The sequence below is a fragment of the Periplaneta americana genome, chromosome 10 (genome assembly GCF_040183065.1).
Source record: "Periplaneta americana isolate PAMFEO1 chromosome 10, P.americana_PAMFEO1_priV1, whole genome shotgun sequence".
NCBI lineage: Eukaryota > Metazoa > Arthropoda > Insecta > Blattodea > Blattidae > Periplaneta > Periplaneta americana.
Window position 1 is genome coordinate 87545830 of NC_091126.1, and position 26689 is coordinate 87572518.

A 26689-nucleotide genomic window follows, 5' to 3' on the forward strand; every position below is an offset into this window, starting at 1 on the left:
AAAGTACAAATAAACACATATTTTTTACTGATGGTATGTTGATAAGAAAGTATTGAAAATATAAAATAAAGAAAATAAATAGTACGTGCATGAACTAACCAGCTGACTGTGAGACGGGAGCTAGCCGAGATAAGCAAGGCCAGGAGACAAACACGTGATGTCTCGTCTAGCAGTCATGGCTGTGCTAGCTTTATGACAGGTTTTCATAAACACAGGAGTAAAATTACGCCCAACGCTCGCTTATCTTCAGGTCTCGGCCAGTGCGCGTGGTACTGCGCCGTTCAAGTCTAGGCGTGTGAAAATAATTTATTTAATATCCTCAAAACTTATTGCCGTACCACTAAGCAAACAATACCGAATCCCTCCTAATAATGCAAGGTTTTTTCTCAATATTTTTTTTACATTTTTACAAATGGCCAAAAAGCCTAAAAGCAAGTAAAATCAGATTATCTGTTTCTCTGTATACAATAAAAATAAGGATTACTTCTTAACATAACCTACCAAATGTCTGCTTCAAAATGAGCTCTCGTTCAATGTTCTGCAGTAAATGGTTCCAGAGTTCTGAGCGCTGAAAGAGGCTTGTTTTTATAAAATACGCTAAATTTGTCGCTCAATAATACGAAAACCTTTCGATAGTATATTTTTGAAAATGCACTCCCCTCAGCACCTTGTATAAGTAGGGAAAAAATTAGAGTATAAAAAAAAATGCGAGGTTTTTTACTGATCGATTTCTTATAGAATAGCCCATACAAACAAGTTCTTCCTCTGACACATATCGTCAAGTGAGATGTACTGCCTTATAATAGATGTACATATCAGCCAGACACATAGTAATATAATAAATAGACTAAGAAACTGTAAGATAGCTCCCTTTGATGATAATGTGGTAATATGGACCTCAGCACAAAACAAAAACAAAATCATGCAATATCAACGGTTACAGAAACTACTTACACAAGCCGTGTAATTACTAGAAACATGGACAACTAACAACAATATGGAAATATATACAAATAAAACCCATCACAGAATGTTTTCCTTGCCACACAAAACAGCAGGATATACCTACAATTAAACATCAAAAGCTAAGAAATCAAATAGAGCACAGCAGAAACATACCTGGGGATAACACTTGGATAATACACTACAAATGACAGGCACATAGACAATACAGTAAATAAAGTGAACAAGAAAACAATGGACCAGAACATACAAAGCCTACATGAAACCAAATTTGTAATATGGGGTGAAATAATCGCCACAGTGAACAATCAGAACAAAAACAAACTGGAAACAGCACAGACAAATGCCCTCAGATTAATAATGGGAGCTTTCAGAAAACCACCAAAGCTGCAATGCAGTCCTTAACCCAAAACTTGCCCCTGCATACTGAATATGACATGAAAGCCATTAGGTTTACAGGAAAGATTAAGGCAAAAGAATACAAACATAACCAATACTGGTACAGGAAAAGCAATACCTCTCCCAATTTGAAGACACAAAATGGTCTCAAACACTGCGTAGAAAAAACTACCGATATCACAACTCAACAGCAGCAAAATTGATGTCATCTACCAATTTCACCAGCCCATTAGATTAGACCTAGGTACAGCTACATAAGTATCACAGCAGAAACACAACTAATATGATACCACCTACAAACAGCAGGAACTTCCAGATAAGCTACGAGAAAATGCGCTAAATACACTTCAGGAAAATTTATCAAGAACAAAACTAGCTAAGAATATATACAGATGGATTCCACCTAAGTAACAAATAAGAAGCAAAAGTACTGGTATAGTCTATTATTTTCTCCCCAATATGCAACTTAGGACACAACGGAATTAACTTTGATGGAGAACTTCAAATCATAGAAGTAGGTCTCAAAAATATAATATACAGACCGACAATAAAAGGAAACATAGTACGGTAATCTTATCTGACCTCAGAGCAGCAATACAGGCAATTATGAATTACAATCCCGACACACCAAAAGCAGTAAGACGAACCCAAATAAAAATCTTGAAAGCAAGACTTACAACAATAGCTTTACAATGGATTCCGTCCACACCTGTGGAGTAACGGTTAACGCGTCTAGCCGCGAAACTAGGTGGCCCAGGTTCGATTTCCAGTCGGGGCAAGTTACCTGGTTGAGGTTTTTTTTCCGGGGTTTTCCCTCAACCCAATATGAGCAAATGCTGGGTAACTTTCGGTGCTGGATCCCGGACTCATTTCACCAGCATTATCACCTTCATCTCATTCAGATGCTAAATAACCTGAGATGTTTACAAAGCGTCGTAAAATAACCTACTAAAATAAAAAATAAAAACAATGGATTCCTTCCTACATAGGATTGATGAGAAATGAAGCAGCAAACTTATTGGTTCAAAGGGGAACAAATAAGAGATGTCACCCCACACATAACACAGAAATACAGAACTTCACAAACACAGAATAAATATTTGATCATTTTTACAGGAAACTACAATCATTAATAAAAAATTGCGGCTACAAGGCAAACCATATCAAGATATGCAGAACTAAACAAATCACATACATATGACAAGAAAAACAGCATTAACACTCTTCCGTATGACTACAAAGCTTGATTGCCCTCCCTCCCCCTGTAACACATCTTCAGGTTCACCTGGGCCACATATGCATATGCCAAGAACCAGGATCAATACCGGTATTCAATTATTCCTACACCGCAAGAAGCTTGTTACCACCAAACAAGCAAGAGGAGATCTAACTGGATTAGCCTATACTAGAAACTAGAATGCAAGAGAAATAATGAAAATCAGATACTTCAATCATCATTAGACAACATCAACTTCGATGAGTTAATTAGAAAACAATTATGGTCTCGTTTCTCCCCTTACGGCATTATCCTCGTAAAACAGCAACTAATTATAACATTTTCAGTATTTTTATTTTCATATATTGTATCTGCACAATGTTCACAGGATAGGCCTACTGCTCAATGAGCATGCATATGAAGATTCAATGAAAGTAAACCTGTTAAGTATGAGTTAATAATAATAATAATAATAATAATAATAATAATAATAATAATAATAACATAATTATTTATCGAGTCATGTTTCTAGATGACCTGGTTGATAAATTAATTTGCATTGCTGGATATATATCATACCTTTCCTTGTAAGCTTCATACCGAAGTGCATTGGATCTATGTTCCTCTGACAGTGGTCACCTGCTTCTTTGATGTATATTTCATCATTTGAAATAATAGAGCCCACGAAACATTCATAAGTACCAACATCACGACGTTGTGTATATGTGTACATACGTCCATCTTCCTCCCATTGACCAAGACATCGGTACTGCCTCTCTGAAATGTTACACCAACGATTCTTGACCATAATATTAATATTCAGGTTATTCATTAATATGATTGCAGTTTTATGTGGGATGCAATTAGAAGCACAATGTATGAGGAATAATTTCTCTACTACAGTATTAATATTTTATTCTGGTATCATCAGAAATGTTTATTGTCTTTTCAAGGACAGGAGTAAAATACTGACAGCAGAAAGAAAGTACTGGTATCAGGTTTAGTAGGGAATACTACAATAGGTGTGAGGAATGTATTGTCATGTTTCCACTATATGCAAAAATATATCGAAACTTAATATTAATCTTCATATGTACTCATATTACAAAGAAAATAGGAGCATCGACAAAAGTAGGATCAACAAGCTCAACCAAATTTTACAATAATTAAGAGGCATTTGTCTGGTGTCACGTTCTTTTGCCAATGTATTTACATTTATATACAATCTAAATTTGTAATAACTACTGAAGCTTTCCTGGCGATGTGATAACTCAAAATTTTCTCGGGCTTCCAGCCAGGTCATAAGTTGGTGATCCACCGACGTTTCGAGGATGTTCATCTTTCTCATCTTCAGGGTTAAATGTGGATCACCAACTTATGACCTGGCTGGAAGCCCGAGAAAATTTTGAGTAATCTAAATTTGTGTTCCGAAGAAGCATACGAAAGTGTATATTAGGAGCAACCACTACACTACTAAAGCAAATTTAGACTAGCCGTGTTATCTTGAACTTGCATTACAAGATAAAGCCTTCCACTATGATGAATTGCCCCACAGGTTATTGTTTATGTGAGACCTAACATTGTGTGTGTTCCTGTATGTGAATGCTTGTGACACAGAGTTAATTTTATGTGCTGAAAAGAAAATAGAAATACATCCGAAGAAATACAAAATTCTCCACATCAGAATTTAAATTTGCTGTAGGCATAATTCTGAGCCAGCGTACGTATTCAGTTACAGGCTAAAATGTCTTATGAAAACATGACACATAAGAGATTACACAAAGAGGGATTCTTAATCACATAACTCTATAATTTTTAGCTTGGTTAATAAAATTGCTTGATCTATTTTTAAACATACATAGTGATTTCCAGTTCATTACATTAGTATTGTTGTGCAAACTAATGAGCTATTGAGTTCTTGCTCTCCCTCATTAAACGGTTCTCATAACACACAAGCCTTAATGCTCAAGATTTTTGTACTGGTAACACTTAAATGTCCACAAGCAAAGCAATTGCTACAGCATTCTATTCAGCACATATTTCATTCTGTTACATTATCTACTACCAAACACTGATTTCTTTGCAAGAAGATTACATGTGCAAGGTAGGTAGTCACTAAGCATAACAGATATTCTTATATAAAATAGGAAAACATAAAAATCATATATTTATCGCCATTCAATTGCTTCCATTCCTCATGTCCATAAAAGTGTTCCAACATTAACTCAACTGAATAAATACCTGGATGGAATTATAATAAACATGGACAACACCAGTGAAATTTATTGCTTCTTTGAAGGAAATATAAATTGAAGGATTAACAAAACATCATTAATTATGTAGGACTTGAGGATTTCCCGGCATTGGATATGGAATAATTCTTCTTGGGTTCTCAGCCAGGTGATTTGGATAATTGTTTCCAAGCTTTCAGTGAGTAGCTCTGCTATCTTCTTCAGGAATTGAAGTGCTGTAGGACCATGTCTAGCCGGTATATAAGCTCTTAGTACGGCTTCCCACTGTGGGCCAATCAAGAGCTAGTTCCTAGTCCTGACTGCCTGCCATGTTCTGGTTGGTCAAAGCGTGTTGATGGAAGGTTTCCATGTTATACTCAACTATAGACCCCTGTCTCTGTTGAAATTATTACATCTAGCTGGATTTCGATGGCTCCCTTGATAACCAGGTCCCAATAACCCGATGTCTTGTCCAAGACGGTGGTGGCATCGAAATATTTGTTGGCTCATTTCCAGGCTGTGTTGCGCTACTGCCGAGTTATTGGGGTAATATAGTCTTATGCTGCATTGATGTTCCTTGCAGCGCTCCATAATAGTGCGTCCCATCTGCCCAATGTAGCATGTACTCACAAGGGTATTTTGTAGACACCAGGTGTCCTAAGAACAAGGTCGTCCTTAACTGGTCTCAGCAAGTTCTGAATCTTTGTGGGCGGCTTATGAATAGTCTTAATCCTCCGTTTCCTTAGCAGCCTATCAATCTTGCTTGAGATGGGGCTATCAAACAGGATGTATGCTATGCCCTTCGTCTCCTCTTGTTTCTTGGCGGGTGGTTTGTTAGAGAAGGCAGTCGGGACTAGGAACTAGCTCTTGATTGGCCCGCAGCAGGAAGCCCTATTGACAGCTTATATACTAGCTAGACATGGTCCCACGGCACTTCAATTCTGGAAGAAGATGGCAGAGCTAGTCATCGAAAGCTTGTAAGCAACTATCCAACTCACATGACTGAGAACCTGAGGAGAATTATTCCATCATTAATTATATTATTTGCAGAATTCTATGGAAATAGTTTTTGAAAAATTTCATAGAATCTATTAATTTTATTTTAGCTTTTTAGTGTTAGTGACATAATTAAAACCAAAACATTCTCTTATGTCCTGGCCTGGAAACAATCTTCCCTTTTAACGAATAATTTACTTCACATTTTTTTCTTTTCATAGTATAATTTTAATAATAGAGCAAAGGTACCTCAATTGATGTAGCAACTAGCCACTGACTGAGAGGACAAAGTTTGATTTTTGACATCAGGATTTTTTCTCGTCACTGTAACATACAGAATGACTCAGCTTTCTAAGAAATGAGTACGTAAGTTCGGAATAAAGCTATAAAGTTTGATGCTGACCACCTCCTACTGTCGAGGTTGGAAAAGCACGGGAGCTGTGTCCACCTGCTGCTTGTAAGTATTTGTGGTTTGTGTGTGGAACAGTATTACTTTTTATTCCATTTCTTTAATATGTACAGTGGAAAGAACAGCGTCTAAATAAATTCTATATTGATAATTAACGGAAACAAGTAAGAAAGACGAATGAACAGATGACTAGGTTGACTGAAGTAGAAGTCACTGAACTAGGAATCCACTGCATCAAGATCAGTTTACAAAAGCAGAACATAGGAATGTACACTAGGCAGCTGAAGACAGGAGTCAGCAGTTTTGAAGAGGAGAGAGCGGAAAGAATGCCAGGAGGAATGAAGGAATGCACAGCAGGTAGGAATCAGAAATAATATTCAGAGGTCAGTGGAAAGGACAGAGGAAGGCATAAGGGTGTGTGTAGAGGCAGTGAGCGATGAATGAACTAATACCAGTAAGTATCAGGGATTTTAGGGGTAACAAAGGATAAAAAAGTAAGAGAGGTTGATGGAATAAGGGAAGCACCCAGGAAATCAGGTGGGATGGAGAGTACTCACAAAACAAGAAAAGAATCGGAGGGGAAAAGAGGATGATGAGTGTATGTTATCTCTTCTGAAGGAAAGCCTACTGTTGCTGGTGGGAAGAAAAAATCGCAAAACATATCATCTTAGAAACTGGTATGTGGAAGACTGAAATAAGGTATTAGGTTGGGACACTTGTAAATATTATAGATAAAGGTTGTTTTTAAATAGCCTAATGTATTGTTTTATTGAAGTAATGGTTAACCGAATTTTTTATTATTATTATTATTATTATTATTATTATTATTATTATTATTATTATTATTATTAGTGTATTAGTGCTTTGAAGACGTCGCGTGGTGATGAAACTCCTGTGGGTTCTAAAAAACTAGTTTCTCCTGTGAAAAAAGTTATTTCGCCTACAAGAGAACTCAAGCTGCATTCTCTGCCTTCTGTGAATTCTCTATCTGTGCAGGTAGAGACTGTAAGGTTAAATAGTGTGACCATATTGGATACTGTTAGTGACATATTGGACTATGTTAAAAGTCTACATAATGAAATGTTAGAAATTAAGAAAGAGAATGCAGCACTGAAAATTCAGATGGCCGAAATTTTTGACAAAAGAATTTGCTCTACAAATTCGGATAATTCAAATCCGAAAGTAGTTCAGCAGGTTAATGCTAGTTGCATCAGAAAATGATACAGTCAGGTGTTGTCTCAATCAGCACCTGCGTCATCAAAACAAAGTAATCCAGGTGCTGCGAAGTCAGCGTCTGCTTCAAATGTTGTGACTATGCAACTTACGGCTAAAGAGGTCGGATCCCCTTCACCTCCTATTGACGGTGAGGGATTTCAAGTTGTTACAAAAAAGCGCAAAGTTCGTAAAGTCACTCAGGATGTGTTAACATCTAGTGCGCTGGAAACAGTTCCAGTTAGAGCTAAAATGAAATCTCTTTTTGTATCTAGATCCAGTCCGAAAGTTAATGGTAAAAGTATTGAGGATTCTCTAAAGAACCAACTTATGCTAAGTTCTCTGGTAGTAAACAAATTAAAGACAAAATACGAAACTTATTCCTCTTTCCATATTTCGGTTGAGGAAAAAGATTTCCACTTAATTAACAACACTGGTGTCTGGCCAGTCGGGTGTCTTGTCACACCTTTCTATGGTAAATTAAAACTGGAACAGCACTATGCTTCTACTGCTAGAGAATCTGAGGGATCCAACGGGAATGCCTCTTAGTTTTACCATTGATATACAATGTATAGTTCAAGCAATCATCTTGAAATATATTATCAAAACGTCAGAGGATTAAACACTAAAATCGATGAATTTTTCGGAAATGTTGTTAGTAATGCTGACACTATTATCTGTTTGACAGAAACATGGCTTCAAGAGCTTGTTGAGTATAATAATTTATTCCCTAATTATTATACCATTTTTCGTGGTGATAGAAAATTTGAGGATACCAATAAAACCCGTGGTGGTGGTGTCTTAATAGCATTGCTTACGAGATTACACAAGCTGGCGCATAGCACGATCGAGAGTAAGTCCCTGTGAGTCATGACAATTTCTGCCGCTAGGTTCGCCTCGCTGCCCTAAGAAATGATGAATAGTACCATTACAAAGCATTGTGTATCGTGAAAATAGTTCGATTAATTGTGCATTACTGATTGAGTACGAATATTATAAATATGCCAAGCATATTACAGTGTTATTTGAAGTTTGTTCAGCTAAGTTATATTCGAAAATTGTCTGTGTTTTGCTATGTGAAGAACTCAGTACCAACAGGTCGTATCTTTATAGCTTGCGTTTTAAATTACATATTGTCTGTCTTAGTTTCCCAATAAGCTGATTTTGTTTCCGAATTGTCCTAGTAATTTTTTTACGTTGTAATGTAATGGCTTTGGGAATTTTTTTACTTTCAATTGAGCACTGTGTGGCTATAGTTTTTTTATGTGCTTCATAGATTTCTTCAATTGAAACATTTACTTCATTGAAAGCTGATGTACTATGTTCAACATTGGGTTTATTTTTCTTAGCAGGATGGATGTTATTCGCCACTTCTGTTATCCTTCTTTTGTTGCGTCTACTTACGTTTGAAACATTTTGTTTATGTTTTGGAAAATCATCAAAGATGGATGGTGCCACATTAGGAAGCAAACGTTTTAATGTTGTGCTAATGCTAAAATCAGCTTCTTTGAAATGTCTGCTGCAGACACGCGATTTCTTGTTTGGCGTCCAAAGAGTCCTTGGTTTGTCCCCTTCGCGAGAAATGGCTACACACCACTTCTTTCTTAGTCCTTGATCTTGTGGAAAACAATGGAACGAAAAATCACATTCTTTATTCTGGTTCGATTTGCACAATGGCACACAGCAGTAAACCATTTCAATCACACAAATTACAGGCTAACTTCCTAATTTAATAAATGCTAATTCAAAATATATTTACACGCACTAAAATACTACAGCGTTTAATATTACTATGCTCAATAGATTAATCAGTAGGCCTATAGAAATGTTTTTACCACTGCAAGAAAAAATCGCGCAATAATTATACTTCTCAGTTATTGTGACGTTCGTATTTTTTTTTAAAGAGAGGGAAAAGTTAGGCCTTCTTGCAAATGCTTAATTATGAATTCAAGGAAATTAAAGATAATGCAGTACCTTAATTAGTTACAATATCTTATTTAATAACAATATTAATAATATTAGGTGAAAAGGGTAGGCTATAGTGCGTATATGTAAGATGTCAAGTTAATTTATTTCCGGAAATGTTTGGTGTATGAACTGAAGTACAGAGCAGACAGTCCCTCAGTTTATATGTAATATGATTTAATATCAAGAATGACAGCCTTTTATTGTAATATAATTGAGGAGTAGAAGTTTGGAAATTACGTCTATTGTCCATAAAATATTGTACGAAGCATTTAATAAGCAATGGTGAGTCCTTTAAATGTCCCAAATGTCAATGTCATTTAAGTGTTCTGCTGTGAATATTTAGGGCAGAACAGCGCTCCGAGTGGCAGAATTGACATTACGAGGGAACCACTTCAGACTCGTTTTTCAAACGCTATGCGCCAGCTTGTGTAATCTCGTAAGCAATGCTTAATAGCTGTCAACAATCAAATACCTGTAGTATACCGGAAACATTACTTAGAATTCATTAGCGAGTGTGTATGGATTCAGATTCCTATCGCAGACGGATTCAATTTGTTAGTTGGTAATCATTACTTTCCACCCGATACTGATCCAAAATTTCTAAAATCTTATCTAAATTTTCTTGAAAATCATCTCGATACACACAATAATAGAGTAGTTTCTCTCGGCGATTTTAATACTCCTGGTATGAATTGGTCATCTGGTTGTTGTGCTAATAACATCCATTACTACTCCAAAATTAAGGCTCAAGAGTTATTTTCATCTTCTTGCTTTCTTGGATTGAAACAAGTAAATTCAACAGTTAATAACAAAAACTTACTTGATCTTGTATTTACAAATTTAACCGAGACTGAGGTCAATCTGGCCACTCACTCACTAGTCTTACAGGATAACTATCATCCTCCCTTAACAATAACTCTTGAAGTCACACTAAATTTTTCTCCCCAGAATCAACAAAATTCTTTCCCAAATTATTCTCAAGGTGATTACTTGAATTTATATTGGAGTCTATATAATTACGATTGGTCCTGTGTTTACAAAGCTGTTGATGTTAATGATGCAGCTAGCTCACTATGTTCAGTAGTTAATAGTGTCATATCCCAGGCAGTTCCTGTCACTCGAGTCAAAAGGTCTAGTTATCCACAATGGTTTTCTAACACCTTACGTAAACTTATTAGAAAGAAAGACCATGCACATAAAAAATATAAACAATTCAAAACTGAATTTTATTATCAAGCATTTTCCTACTATAGAAAAGTTGTGAAATCTAAAATTAAATCGGATAAATTATCATGGCTTCAAAATATTAATGAAAATCTTAAAACGGAACCAAAAAAGTTTTGGAAATATGTTGAATCATTTCGGAAGAAAGACAATTATCCCTCTGAATTAATTCTTAACGATAAACACATCACAGATCAATTAGACATTGACAATGCTTTTGCTGATCACTTCAAATCTGTTCAGACTAAACACAGCCATACATATGAAAACATTATTACGAATATACATGTAACAGACTCATTACCTATACCTAAAGTAACACATGATGACGTTCGTAAAGCAATTAAAAAACTGAAACCAACAAAAACAATTGGCACTGACGATATTCCAAATTTTAAAGGATGCTCTGATATATTTATTCCTCTTTTAGCCCACATATTTAAGTTAATATTAGTTTGAAAAATGGTGAATTTCCCTCACTATGGAAACAAGCTGTAATTATTCCTATATTTAAAAATGGAAAAAGAAATGATGTCAGAAACTACAGACCTATCTCGATCCTAAATAACTTTTCAAAAATTTTTGAAACCATTATTCACAGACATATATCGTTTTATGTGAAAAACAAGCTCAATTCTTCTCAACATGGATTTGCTAAACCTAAATCCACTGTCACTAACCTGGTCACATATCTAAATCAAATTGTACCAATAATTGAAACGCAGGGACAAACTGATTCAATATATTTTGATTTCAGTAAAGCTTTTGATGTAGTTCCGCACTATATCCTTCTTCATAAGTTAGGAAATATTGGCCTTTCTGTAAGCTACGTAAACTGGTTCGAAAATTATTTAAGTAATAGAGTTTCATGTGTAAGACTGTTTAATATACACTCTTATTCTTATAATATAAATTGCAGAGTCCCGCAGGGATCTACTTTAGGACCTCTCCTATTTATTATATTCATAGATGACATATGGAAAGAATAACTTCTGACTGTTTATTATTTGCAGACGATTTAAAAATTTTTCGTACAATCAAAAGTAGTAGTGACTGTCAATCACTTCAATGTGACATTAATTCAGTCGCTAAATGGTCGGAAGACAATGATATGAAAATTAACGTAGGGTAAACCATACAGTTATTGGCCACTTGAACTTTGATGTGTTATTATAAGACAGGATGTACAAATAATTAATTAATATTTTGCCACATGGTAGCAGCATGTTTTCTTATTTGGTAGTTACTTTAATTTTCAACAACAGATAGCACTGTGAGATGAAACAGATGTTTCTGCAAATCATATGTTCCCAGGCTTTAGTTTCTTGTGAAATCCTTAAGAATTGTGTTGTGGTTGAGTCGTAATAATTACTGTTTCTTTTAACTGGTATTCATTATTATTCCAATTATGAGGTAAGTACATATCTTTTTTGACTTTACACTTATACAACGTAATAAAATGCAATCCCTAAATTTTGAAAATTTACTGGCTAATAACTGTTTCATTATAACGCATTTTTCAGTTATTGGTCACCCCGGCCAATAACTGTAATTTTAAAATAATTTAAAAAATCAATTATTTACCTTCGTTTAACTTATTAAATGTCACTATTTCACTAGTACTTTTATTTTGAGTCCATTAAATGTGTGCATAGTTATTAGCAACGTGGCCAATAACTGTCTTAATGGGTGGCCAATAACTATTCTTATTTATTTTATACCCTGGTTAGGTTATTTTTAAAATTCCAAAATGGGCTGACTATAAGCCAAAGGAGATGAAGGTAACATTGAAAGAATTGGAAAGTCACAGGACTTCACTTAGAGTCATTGCTAAAAAGTACGGTGTTCCTAAGGCAACCCTAAAAATCAAAATAAAGAATGCTAAAACGGAAAGGTGATTTGAATTTTATAGCTTAGGTGGAAATTGAAGAGTGTTCTGAAAATATCATTTCATATCGAACACTGGATGCAGAGAAGTCTACAGGGTTGTTTCCGACCTCTGAAACGAATTTGAATGACGTCATGTGCATCAGGAGTCACACGACAGCTGAATTGTGGCGCAAGTGACACACCAGTAGCGAGTGATCTCATAGTCAGAGTGCACGGCGACTCTCAGTAGAAATTCCCAAGAAAATCGAACCTTTTTGGGAGGGGTACATAACAACCCTTTCCGATGCCAAGTACAGTTAAGTGAAAATAAAAGAAGCTTGCAATAAACGAGGTTTTGTTATTTCCAAGAAAGGCATCTTCTGTATACTTAATGAGATTGGTAAAGCTCGAATGGAATTAATTTGTATCATCTCGTGGGGTGTGGCGACTTGTGATGGGGGGTGGATTTGCTTGCTTTTTCCACTCTGGAATTAATCCAATCCGAGCTTTACCAGTCTTATTAAGTACAAATAAGATGTCTTTCTTGGAAATAATGAAACCACGTTTTTTGCAGGCTCCTATGATTTTCATGTAACTGTACTTGGCATCGGAAAGAGTTGTTATGTACACCTCCCAGAAAGGTTAAATTTTCTTGGGTGTTGCTGCTGTGATACACCGTGCACTCTGATTATGAAATCACTCACTACTGGTCTGTCACCTCTCGCCGCAATTTAGCTGTTGATGTGATTCCTGACTCACATGACGTCATTCAAATTCGTTATCAGAGATCGGAAACAACCCTGTACTCAATAAGAAGTTTTGGCTGACAATATTGACAATTACACCTATTATAAAATGCAAGAGATGAACCCCGGAACGTGACTCTCCATGACAATTTTTATATTGTATTTTTTGTTGGCTATTTAACAACGCTGTATCAACTACTAGGTTATTCAGCGTCGATGTGATTGGTGATAGCGAGATGGTATTAGACGAGATGAGGCCCAGGATTCGCCAGAGTTTACCTCACATTTTCCTGACAGTTGGGGAAAACCTCGGAAATAGCTCAAACAAATGATCATCTGAAGCGGGAACGAACCCATGCCAGGGCACAAGTCTGGATCGGCAGGCAAGTGCCTCAGCCGACTGAACTACGCCAGTGGCTGACTCCCCAAGACAATACATCAACAAGTGTGAATGCAGGTTGTAGTAGTCAACATTCTGGTTGTGGTAACATATGTAAGTGAGAGCCACTGGCGTAACTCGGTCAGTTATGACGCTTGCCTGCCGATCTGGAGTTGCGTTCGGGCGCGGGTTCGATTCCTGGTTGGGTTTTTTCCGAGGTTTTCCCCAACCGTATAGGAAATGTCAGGTAATCTATGGCGAATCCTCGGCCTCATCTCGCCAAATATCATCTTGCTATCGCCAATCCCATCGACGCTAAATAACCTCGTAGTTGATAGAGCGTCGTTAAATAGCCAAGTAAAAAGAACATAAGTGAGAAAATATCTTCAATGCTCAAAAGAGTCACGAATACATCAATCGGCAAGTTTCTGGTGTTGCCAGAGACACCTAAAAGAGAAGGCAAACATGATATAGAAAGATTGCCGTTTTCGATAACATCATAGAGCTACCAGGATATGCACAGAAAGAAGCGCGAACAGAAAGTTGTCCAAGAAACGTAAAAAGAAAGAGAAAACGTAAAGTTGCGAAAGAAAAGAGAAAATACAAATGACGAAACGAACACTCTTCAGAGAATTGCAAAATGAATCAAGTCCAATTTGTGATATTTGCAAGAAGCTTTCAGTGAAATTTGATGTGAAGATTGTAAAAAAGCATTTTATGTACATTATATTTCACGTAAACACAGACAACACATTCCTGAAAAAGATGGTGATATCTTCCTATATCGCTCATTTTTATAACGGAGAAGATTCATATAACAGTATGGACCTTAAGGGTAGTTCGGAGGATGATGATTACCTTCAAGAACTTGAAAAACTAGCAACATATAAACAAGGGTCTATACAGTAGAGAGACACGTGGATTTATATTTTACATAAAACTGGTATTAGGGCAGTGCAATGCATGTGTAAATAACTAACAGAAATAATAGCAACAGTTTAAAATAATATTTGCAGCCAAAACAAAAATAAGTGTCTATCAGGTGAAGTGACCAATAACTATGCAGTCAGTGGCCAATAACTGTCAAGAAGTGGCCAATAACTATATTTTCATACATATTAATTTTATTTGGTCACTAGTTTCACTTAGTATTATTGATTCCATTTTTGTAACAGTGATTTGAACAAAGAAATAATTGACAATTACAGATGCACAAACAGTACCTTCTTAAAATATAATGCATTGAAATCCTCAACTTTCAAACATAAAATTTTCCTTAAGTATGGTTTACCCTATCCAAAACTAATGTAATAACCTTTTCTAGAAAAACTTCTTCACTGAAATTTAATTATTATCTAAATAATGTTCTAATTAACAGAACGGATTGCGTAAAAGATTTGGGAATATTCTTTGACAGTAAATTGTATTTTCATAGTCACGTTGATTACATTTACAATCATGCAATCAGAATGCTAGAAATAATACGGTCAATAACTTATTCTTTTTCCACGCCCAAATCTCTTTTAATGCTTTACTATACATTGGTGCGATCGAAACTCGAATATGCATCTGTAGGTTGGAACTCGATTACAACTACAGACTCGGCTAAATTAGAAAATATACAAAGAAAATTTATATCTTTATGTTCATTCAGATTTCTCCCATTAATTCCGGGTATAGTTATGAGAGAAAATGTGAATATTTTAATTGTCAAAATCTATATGCTAGACACTATGAGCTAGATTATCTGTTCTTTTGTAAAGTCCTCAAAGGTGATATATCCTGTGACTCTTTCTTAAACAATATTACCTTACGTATGCCAACAAAAGATATGAGAGCCCATAAACTTTTCTATATTAGAAATTCGAAATTTCTTTCACCAGTCTCCAGATGCATTAAAAATGCCACCATGCATGGCTGCGAATTCGATCCCTTCAATGTATAGACTTAGTTTGCTCTTGGCAACGATTTATCATTTATGTATTCTTTTAGGCATTATACTCAATTATCATTGTCTCATAGTATTCTTAGTTATCCATTCATCGTCATTATTGTAATTAATTGTAATTGTATTTATGTGTAATAATTATTTTTGTTTTATATTTGTGCTGAACTGTAATTGGCCACTGGCTGTTGTACAGCACATTAAATATAAATAAATAAAAAAAATGAATTAAATTATTATTATTATTATTATTATTATTATTATTATTATTATTATTATTATTATTATTATTATTATACATTATCTAAACAATGTATTAATTAACCGAAAAGATTGTATTAGAGACCTTGGTGTATTAATTGACAATAAATTATATTTTCACAACCACATTGATTATATTTATAACCATGCAATAAGAATGTTAGGAATAATTCAGTCAATTACTTATTCTTTTTCAACACCTGACTCTCTTTTAATACTATACTATACATTAGTGAGATCGAAACTCGAATATGCATCTGTAGTTTGGAACTCTATTACTAATTCTGATTCGGCAAAACTTGAAAATATTCAAAGGAAATTTATTTCATTATGTTCTTACCGATTCCTGCCTAATAGCTGTGAGTATAACTATGATAAAAAATGCGAGCACTTTAAATGTCGAAGCCTGTATGCCAGACATCATGATCTCGATTACATATTCCTATGCAAGGTCCTTAAAGGCGACATTAATTGTTAATCTTTCTTAAACAGTGTCAGCCTTTGTATTCCTATGAAGGACATGAGACATCACAAACTCTTCTATATTAGAAATTCTAAATCTTCCTCGCCAGTCTCCAGATGTATTAAACATGCTAACTTACATGTAGGCGATTTCGATCCATTCAATGTATAGAAGTATTAGAACATGGCAATGTCTTTGCTAATATTAATTGCATTATCTTTCTACACATTTTGGTAATACTTTTGTATGAATCAACTCCTTTCCATAAAATATAATAGTATTAATTCTTGTAAACTAATCATTGTAGGTTCTTTATTTTGTTGTTATCTCTATTATGTAATGTGTATGATAGTTGTTCATTTTATTACATTATTTGTATCACTGTGCTGGACTTTTATTGGCCTATGGCTGTTGTCAAATAAATAAATAAATAAATAAATAAATAAATAAATAAATAAATAAATAAATAAACAAATAAATAAATAAACAAATAAATAAATAAACAAATAAATAAACAAATAAATAAACAAATAAATGAATAAATGAATGAATGAATGAATGAATGAATGAATAAATAAATAAATAAATAAATAAATAAATAAATAATAATAATAATAATAATAATTATTATTATTATTATTATTATTATTATTATTGGTGAAGACGAAAGTGTAAATATGACAGTGAAAATAAATAAGAGAACGATATTTTGGAGAGGGCTAAACAAGAGCAATAGAAGAAACTGTAACAAACTATTAAGAATAGAGGAGATTTAAATGACCTAGTCGATGGAAGAAAGTGTGTGAAGTGTTACTAGTAAAATAAGAAAAGTGAACATGGTTTTGTAAGAATATGTGGGAAGGACTGTAAAAGTGTGGATTAATTATTTTTTAGTGAACAGAATATAAAAATGGATGTAAGAGGAGTTTGAAGTATGAGGAGAAGTTACATAATAGGGTGATTTAGAAGAATTTATTGGAAGGGGTGGATATAGTAAGGTGAATAATAATTGTGACTGGAAAATGGACTTGGAAAAATTTATTTTTAAGAGTGGTGAGTTAATTTAATAGTAGTATCACTGTGAATATCAGTTTACTGTCATCAGGGCATAAGCGCTTTGCAATACCCTCGGGATATCAACATAATTTGGAAGCAAATGCAAATTGGTAGTTATGTGCGACTTAAATACTTAAATGTGAAGGCACACTATAACTTATATCGATGTTCACATTAAAATACCATACCATACCAAACAGATACAGCTAATTACAAGGTTACTAGATTTAGAAATTATGTTAACATTTACTACCGTACTATGCTAAAAATTGTTTTGAAGTAAAGAATGACATTCTCGACATTCCATTACTTGGTTGATGGATTTCAAGTTACGAAAAAATAATACATTTTTAAGTACTAAAATATATACACACTCCCTTTCACACGAAAAAAAAAATCATGCCAATAGTGAACTATATTACTACAATCTAAGTATGTATTAAAAATAACACACAGTGAGTTATTGCAACATGCTTTACAATCCACATGCACCATCACCATTACGTGTTCAAAAATGATCAGTCTCCATAATTGGAGTAAATATCTACGAAAAAGAGACTTATAAACGTATTATCAATATCAAATTGTTAATTCATAGCATTGACTATCAGAGTAATTTATTTAATTAGAACTGTGAAATTGCTTATTAATAAATGACCGTATATTAACTGTATGAATAACTACAGTCCACACCTGTGGAGTAACGGTTAGTGTATCTAGCTGTGAAACCAGGTGGCCAGGGTTCGATTCCCAGTCGGGACAAGTTACCTGGTTGAGGGTTTTTCCGGGGTTTTACCTCAACCCAATATGAGCAAATGCTGGGTAACTTTCGGTGCTGGACCCCAGACTCATTTCATCAGCATTATCACCTTCATCTCATTCAGATGCTAAATAATCTAAGATGTTGATAAAGCATCGTAAAATAACCTACTAAAAGAAAATAACTACAGACTGTTTATTACTATCTACCACCGAAAGAGAACTTGAACAGATATCAACTTCACATTTATTTCATACAATGATATGAACATTTCTTCAGAATATGTCCCCAAAATTGAACACAAAACATCTTAAGGATAAGGTTATTTAAATTTTACATCATATAAAAAGTAGTCCTTTTTGTTGTTTGAAATAGGGGAGAATTCAATGACATTAACTTCGTCTTAGAGCAGGTTTTCGTTGGTAATGACGTTTATATGCCTACTGGTATTCATCTGATATAATTCTATATATAGTGTGTCCAGAAAGTTAGGGTTACAAACTTTGGCCGTAACTATTATCCACGAAAACAAACTCAAAATCTTCCAAAAATATTTGAAAATCTATACCCTAGAAGTTACATGCTATTCTCTTTTTTTCCATTTTACGAGGTACCGGTAGTAATGTAATGCTACACAGCAGCCTACATTGAATGCAAAGGACGAAACATCTCACTTACATGTGATCACATCTTATGCTAAGGGCAGAGGACGCTATTTGACTCTCTACAGTTTCTTCAATTCGCAAAGGTACTTTTCGTTGACTGTGTACCATACACTCTTTGAAATTCTGCATCTTTGTAATGTGCAGTCTGTACTGTCTCCTGATCTTATTCCCTTAGATTTTTTGCTTTGGGATATGTAACGACTTTGGTGTATTAAAGAAAGTCCAATCAACAACTTGGAGACATTAAATCAACGCATAGTAATATCTATCAACAGATTCGTGACTAACTAGGAATTTTGAAAGTCATCGTCCTCTGTGACAAATGACTGACCACAACATAGCGCACTTGCTGTAGCAATTACAATGAATGTCTTTTAGCTCAGTAAGTATTATTTTTTTAATCTATGTTTACCAGAAGTTTTTCATGTACTTTGGTGAACACTATGCACCGTATTATCAAAATCTGTAACCCTTTTATGAATATCCAGTATACTTCTTTAAAGCTTCAGTGAGAGTGCTGGAGTTAGAAAATTATGCATAAAAATAGAAAAGAAAGCCTGGAAAACAGTTGTACACTGTATCAATAATTAAGTGGGATTTTAAATAGAGGTTACCTATTTTAACTGGAATATTCGTTGCAATGCAAAACGGATACACTTTCTCAATGTGCAACTATCACATTACTGGTTTGTGGAAATTTTTATAAGGCGAACTATATACATCTTTAAAATACCGGCTATTCTCTGAAAATACTTTCAAACTAACCTTATTTTATGAAACTCATAATTCGATATATAGGTAAGTCTCCTCTACGTAAGCATACATTAAGCAAGAGCATTTCGTCAGATTTTACTTCTAGTCAGGAAGGTATGCATCTGTGCTAATTATTCATATTGCGTGACACTGCACTTTTTCATTCTTACCGAAAGTTGATCTCTTAAACAACATTTCTTCAATAGACAAATAAGATTTAAAATTGCAATTGCCTCTCAGTATGAGTAAATTTCCTAAATTAACTATAGAAATTTAAAGTAACTAGCTACAGGAGGTACAATGTTAAGCAAATAACTACATTACTAGAGTATTCGTTTTTCAGACTGCACACCTAGCCACAAATCCTGAAGAGCTGAATTGTAATTTGTTGTGGAGAAAAACAGTGTTAGAGACTAATAGCTTCCACAGTCATCATTTCAGCCACTCTCCCCTATTGTCATCGCCACTGTCGTCATCACTATTACTTAAGAGGTAATAATATTTGTTGGTTGCAATGCATATTATCTTACAAGAACTACAAAACAAGTATGGTAGGTAAATCATTTAGAGAAGGAATGTGTATAAGAATTCTGACTGAAGCTAGAGCTTTGAAAAAACTGTAAATTATTCTGTTAATTACTTTTCATTCATATATGAGTCAAAGAAGAGAGTGCTTATATTCAGCACATTGCTACTAATTTTTTGTGGCAGCTCTCTTATTTTTTTATTTATTTTATTGGGTTATATTATGACGCTGTATCAACATCTAGGTTATTTAGCGTCTGAATGATATGAAGGTGATAATGCCGGTGAAATGAGTCCGTGGTCCAACACCGAAAGTTACCCAGCATTTGCTCGTATTGGGTTGAGGGAAAACCCCGGAAAAAACCTCAACCAGGTAACTTGCCCTGACCGGGATTCGAACCCAGGCCACCTGGTTTCGCGGCCAGATGCACTGACCGTTACTCCACAGGTGTGGACAGCTCTCTTATTAAACTACATATTATAAATTATTGTTTCTTACACAGAGCTCATTATTGAAGTCTTTCATCTCGCAATAGCTTTAATATTGAAACTGTGTTTTAACCCTCGAACAGATACATCTATGTAAAAAGTACACAACTTTGAATTAATATCATTTAACCATTTTCTTTTGCTTTTGATTGTTGCGAGCTTCTAGCTATTCCTTCAGTATTGCTTCAGCTTACGTAGTGAAAAGTTGTGTTGTTTGGTCTGCAAGCGAAGAGGAGAAAATTGAATTAAACTACAGCATTGACACTGCCATGTAAAAAGTACACAGCACGCCATGTCATATAAGTAATATTTAGTTTCTTTGTTCTTTGTAATGCATCGGGCTTTAGTACAATATACATATACCCAGTGTTGACTTCGACATCTGATACAAGTGAATGATATAATGTAGGGCAGCACATCTAACGGACAGAAAACTCGACTGGCTAGTCAAGGTGGATTCAAAGTTTGAGAAAGAGCCTGATAACAAAAATGATGGTGAGTATGAGGAAAAAAATGAGGTTATTATTGAAACTGATCATGATTCACAATCTGAAAAAAATTATGATGAGCTTGGTACACATGATGACTGCAGAAGATCTTCTACTGTTACCGATTATTTTATTGGAAAAGGTAGAAATTGCAAAATGAGTAAAACTTGTTGCACAGGAACAACTAGAGCAAAAAAAAAAAAAAGACCGTAACAATTTTTCCTTGAGCTAAGTCTGCTGCTAGAAATTTTACAAGTTAAATTGAGGTTCTCACTAAAATGAAATGATCGATGAAACTGTAAAGTGTATACATTTATACATTCAGCATAAGAAAAGTGTACAATATTCCAGAGATAGGAATGCAAAAGAAAAAAGATGTACGACAATGGCATTGCTGGGATTGCTCTATCTCACTGAAACCAAGAAAGAGCAAACCACACAAATGTGACCGAACTTTGGACAATAGATGATTCTGGAATACAAATAATGAGAGTGGTCATGAGCTAGAAGAGATTTCTATTTATTTCACGCTGCATCCATTTTGATAGCAAAACCACCACTCAAGAAAGAAGGATTAGTGACAAACTTGCAGCCATATGTACAATTTTGGACGAACTATAGAGTGCGGCAGTGGGATATGACGGTTTTTACAGCCCTGTTGTGGGACACTCAGGACGAATTGAAAGAAAACACATATACTGGAAATAATCTAGTACGCTGCAATTTATTAATGTCTGATTACTTTTTAAAAACTGCATTCCGTAAGTAGCCTCCATAGCAACGAATACATTCCTGCAATCTGCTATGAAAGTTCTGCATAACTCACCCAAACAAAACAGGTTCGATGGCACTAATTTCGTTCCTTATGTTTTATTTCAGCTGGATGATGGGGTGAGGCTTGTTGCGATACAACCTACTTTTGAGATAACCCTATAGGAAGTAATCAGCTGCAGTCAGGTCAGGCGTTCTTGGTAGTCAGGCAAAGTCTCCAAATCGTGAAATTATTCGTCCTGGAAACATGTTTCGCAGACAGTTCATTGAACCATGAGCAGTGTGCAGTGATTACTTCCTATGGGGTTATCTCAAAAGTAGGGTGTATCGCAACAAGCCTCGCACCATCATCCAGCTGAAACAAAACATAAGGAACGAAATTAGTGTCATTGAACCTGTTTTGTTGGGGCGAGTTATGCAGAACTTTCATAGCAGATCTCAGGAATGTATTCGTTGTCGTGGAAGTTACTTACGAAATATAGTTTTTAAAAAGTAATCACACATTAATAAATTGCATTGTACTAGATTACTTCCAGTATATGTGTTTTCTTTTAATTCGTTCTGAGTAGACTTCGTGGAATTGCAACGAGAATCGTAAGGTTTACTACGCTCGCGATATAGATTGTATGAGAAGGGGATGTGCAACGGATCGAGTATGCCTCTGATGTAAACACTGAGCAGTATACTGTGGTTACAATAAAACCTGTATCCTGCATTCAAGAAATATAATTAATGATCATTGAAGTAGCAAATGTCTAAACATGTAAATACACAATTATTTTGTAGTGAGATATATTAACTCTTAAAATTTTATGTAATATACTCACATCATCCTTGAATATGTGCATTGCAGTGAAGAGTTACGTACATTTTGAGCGACTGCAAAGTAACCTCCTCCGATGGTCACTTAAACAGTTTTTATTTTGGGAAAATGTACATTCAACATCACACGATGTAAAAGGTGCATATTTGAAGAACGGGAAGTCACTACTTTTTAGCACACCAACTTCACACGTCTTGTCGTGACGTGATAGTACATCATTTATAGTACGAAGTTGTGAATAGGCAGAATTTTTAGCAATAATGTTTCTCAACTTACATTTCACTTTTTCTGAAATTAGTGATATTTTGAATAACGATTTGTGATACTTTATCCACTATATTGAGGACTTTTGAGAGTTGTAGTTTAGACGATTCTAACAGGGTGATGCTTTTGGACACGATTTTAAAATTAGAATCAATGAACAGAATATCTTCCAATAGCTGTTCAGAAGGCAATGATTTTACAGCTGCAACAGCGGAACTGTCTGTGCTATCTAATGCATCAATTACCTCCATTATTTTGCCGTAATATTCTGAATAATAATTAACAGCATCCAATCACGTTTTTCAAGGGGTCAAGACTGCTGCGGGGGTAAGGGTATTCCAGGGGCAATTATTTGGAACAGCAACACTCTCATTGTAGTACGTTTGATTGAATTCTTGTCTGCACTGAACAAATGTTAAGCTTTGACTATTCCGACCACAGTAATGCAAAAACAAGTTCTTACATAGGTATACATTAGCTGTAGCTGCTCTATCTATTTGGACCGGTCACAACTCTTAACATGAACTGCTTATACTATGAGACCGGGCGGTCTCTCACCTCCTCTATACTACCGTACATCGGCAACCTGATTGCACGCTGTGTGTGCAATTCAATGAAGTCTAGTTCTGAGTGTCCCACAACAGGGCTATAAAAACCGTCATATCCCTCCAGGAAACATTGATTTTTATAAATAGAACACAATTTTTCCTAGATGTGTACAAAGTACACAGCGCGCCAGCTTGTGTAACAAAAGATCATGCACCCGCTCCAAGGTTAAGAACCTACTTAGAGAAGAAGTATAGTAGTATTTAGTCTTATCATGACCTCTAGCAGGTAACTAAAGTAATAGTGATAATAAATAAATTACTTCAACGTTTTTAATTGTTACTGTATATTAAACATTTTACGATTCTCCATTTACAATATGTTAGATATTTATGGGAAAATACAGTATCAAATTTATGAATACGGTACTCTAAAGGTCATAGAATTTAGTCACGAATTTCTTGGAAAAATATCTTTAATTCGCATGATTACCAGTACCCTAATATTTATTTCGAATGCAATATGAAAATATAATGTTAATTGTTTTCATTATCAAAGTCATAAAATACAATTCTTCTGCCGTTATATTCTACCAACCATTTATACCAAACATGACGAGTCCGAAGGAAGCAGTGTCAAGGCAGTGCACACAGGTGCAGATTTAAGCCAGACGTGAACAATCAATGTGCTGGTTCAGTTGCAGTACCTCGCGATAAATGGGACCACAATAAATATGTCCCAGATAAATGATCATCACCTCTCTTATGCTGAAACCCCGACACAATTTGGTAGACATTTTTCGATTCTAATGTGACTGGTGAGATGTCGTCATTTACTATCAAGAAGAGGACAGAATGTGAAACACAAAGCATTATAGCGAGTACACATAGTGCATCAAATGGAGATCAATGTAGGCTTGCAAGTCTGGTGCTGAAGAGGGCCTGGAACAAGCAACACAATGATCGTCTACCTTCTCGTTTGGAGGGGGCCGCTGTTCTTGGAACAGCAATTGGCCTGTCCCCGTGTCTGGGTCTCTGGACTTGCAATGGGGGGAGGTGGGCAGGATGGGACACTGGAATTGGACTTCGATTCTGTGATGACCACGGTCCTTCCCAGTCACTGTGTGGGACTGGGTGGCTTACAGTTCGGGCATCCACATTGCCATTCCACTGTGGTCTCGATGGTCTCTCCACTCTTGGTGGATTCGTAGATACCCAATGAGGGGTGTTGTTGGGATTTTGTCCGTTAAATCTCCCACTCGTGCTGGTTTCGTGATATCTATCCCTTATTCTTGTTTCCACACTAGGAGTAGAATATAGTTTTTCTTCTTTCCTAGGATTTGGAGAAAGAGTATGATGATTTTGGTCTCTTGTATCTAATGTATGTATTCCTGTATTTCTAACACTTCCATAACTTTCGTGAATTTCAGGAGGTACACCGTGTTTCATATAGTTTTCAGTAGAGGTCCTATAATCTCTCTGAATTCCTGGTTCCCCTTGACTGGAAAAGACACTTGGAGTTGAGTGTTCAGTAGGTACAGGACCTAGATCTCGATAGGACCCTGGATATCTGTCATTCCTCTGTGTACCTCGTGAATTTTCATTGTGTGTAAAACCATGATCCCTGTTTGTACCTATAGAGAAGGTCTGGTCTCTATTAGCTCCAATATAGCCTTCTGTGCGTCTCTGATCATTGTTTCTGTTTGGTCCAGGGTAACCACTTGTAGTTCTTTGTGGGTTTTCATTATAAGAAAATCCGTTATCCCTATTTGATCCAGGGTAGTTTCCGACTGTTCTATGGGTAACTGGTGGTGAATTTCCATTATAAGACAAGTTCCAGTCCCTATTACTTCCATGATGATTACTGTTAATTCCTCCTGGAGTCATCTGCGAATTTCCAGAGTAGGGAAAACCTTGACGTGAATTTGAATCAGAATAGCCGCCAATAGGTCTTTGAGTTCCGTATGCATGTTCTTTATATGAAACTTCTGTTCCCCTATAATGTCCATTTGGGATACCCGATGGTCTTTGATTTATTTGTGGATCCTCATTTCTATATATCTTGTCATTATTATAGGTATTCCTGTTTGATCCCTGGTGCTGTTCGTTCTCTGAAGTGCCATGTCTATTTGGATTATGGTTCCAGTCTGACCTTGAACTATACATTTCATCTTGTTTCCCAGTAGATTGTGGATGGAAACTGTTGCTTCCTGTTTGCTCCGTGGGCCTTGCACTTGTTCTGTGATAATAGTCGGAATTCCTGTTTCTGTCATAGTGGTGGGGATCATATATTGGACCAGACGTATCTCCATCACTATGATTGTCTGCATGCTGTCCGTGAGTCTTCGAAAATGTCCAGGGGTCGTATTCCTCTTCTGGAATTTCACTCCAAGAGGTCACTGGCCTGAAAGTAGTTGTACTAGTACCAATTTGATACGAAGTTGGGTATCGTGGACCAGCACTGCTATAATGTGGGTGATTACTTCTACTATATACTGCTTCAGAAGTGTACTGGGGCTGTTGGTCATCCAGAATTGCACTGTACGTGCCTCTTTCAACTGCATCAACTTGGGAAAGGGGTTCCCCATTCTGAAGGCTGCTTATGTTTCTTACATTTTTCTGGAATAATATAGTATCATTGGAAGGGATAAGAGTAAGTGGTGTTGGAGATGTGGTGGATGTACGAGGATTACTGATGCGGTAGATCCTGGTGCCAGATTGACGGCGCTTCCTTCCTCGTCTTCGAGAGCCTACAAGTTGAATTAAAGTTACTTATGAAAATAATACCATCAATCTCTTCAGAGTGAAGCAAGAAGAGGACATGGATTTGTGTTTCAGATTGTTTCATAAAATATAGAATACCTGTGCGAAATACATATAATGGTTATATTACCTCTGTTTCTGTCTAATTAAAAATAATGAACAAATGCTTTCCGATATATGTACATGTGGATTGTTTTGTTCGAAATCGTTATTCTAAAAAACAAGATCAATACAGACTTACCTTCATATATCTCAGGTTGAGAACAATCTGACACGGTATAATACATTATTTCTGGATATCTGCAGTCAGAGGACAATTTTGCACAAAGATTTGTTGCGTCAGGTATAACCCCTGTGTATTCCCCAGCAACTGGACATGGAGATTCTTGCAGTCTTTCTAATCCTGTTAAATTGAAATTTGAAGAGATAATATAAAACCTCTAAGAGCAAAAGTTGTACTTAAGGCATTGTTCAATTGAAAACATCAGGAATAAATCTACTTAGCT

The 26689-nt window shown here is 35.5% G+C and overlaps 1 protein-coding gene across 3 annotated transcripts in view; it reads right to left on the reverse strand.

Moving 5' to 3' along the window:
* Nucleotides 1-26689, reverse strand: part of LOC138707874 (uncharacterized) — a 469237-nt gene that overhangs the window by 6697 nt on the left and 435851 nt on the right. For 2 of the 3 annotated variants that reach the window (XM_069837875.1, XM_069837874.1), the window contains exons 10-12: nt 26425-26586; nt 24392-26170; nt 3158-3355 (exon numbers count right to left, since the gene is read on the reverse strand). In XM_069837875.1, the coding sequence (XP_069693976.1) occupies nt 3158-3355; nt 24392-26170; nt 26425-26586 (2139 nt within the window). The remainder of the gene's footprint in view (nt 1-3157; nt 3356-24391; nt 26171-26424; nt 26587-26689) is intronic. The other variant, XM_069837876.1, reaches the window with a different exon arrangement.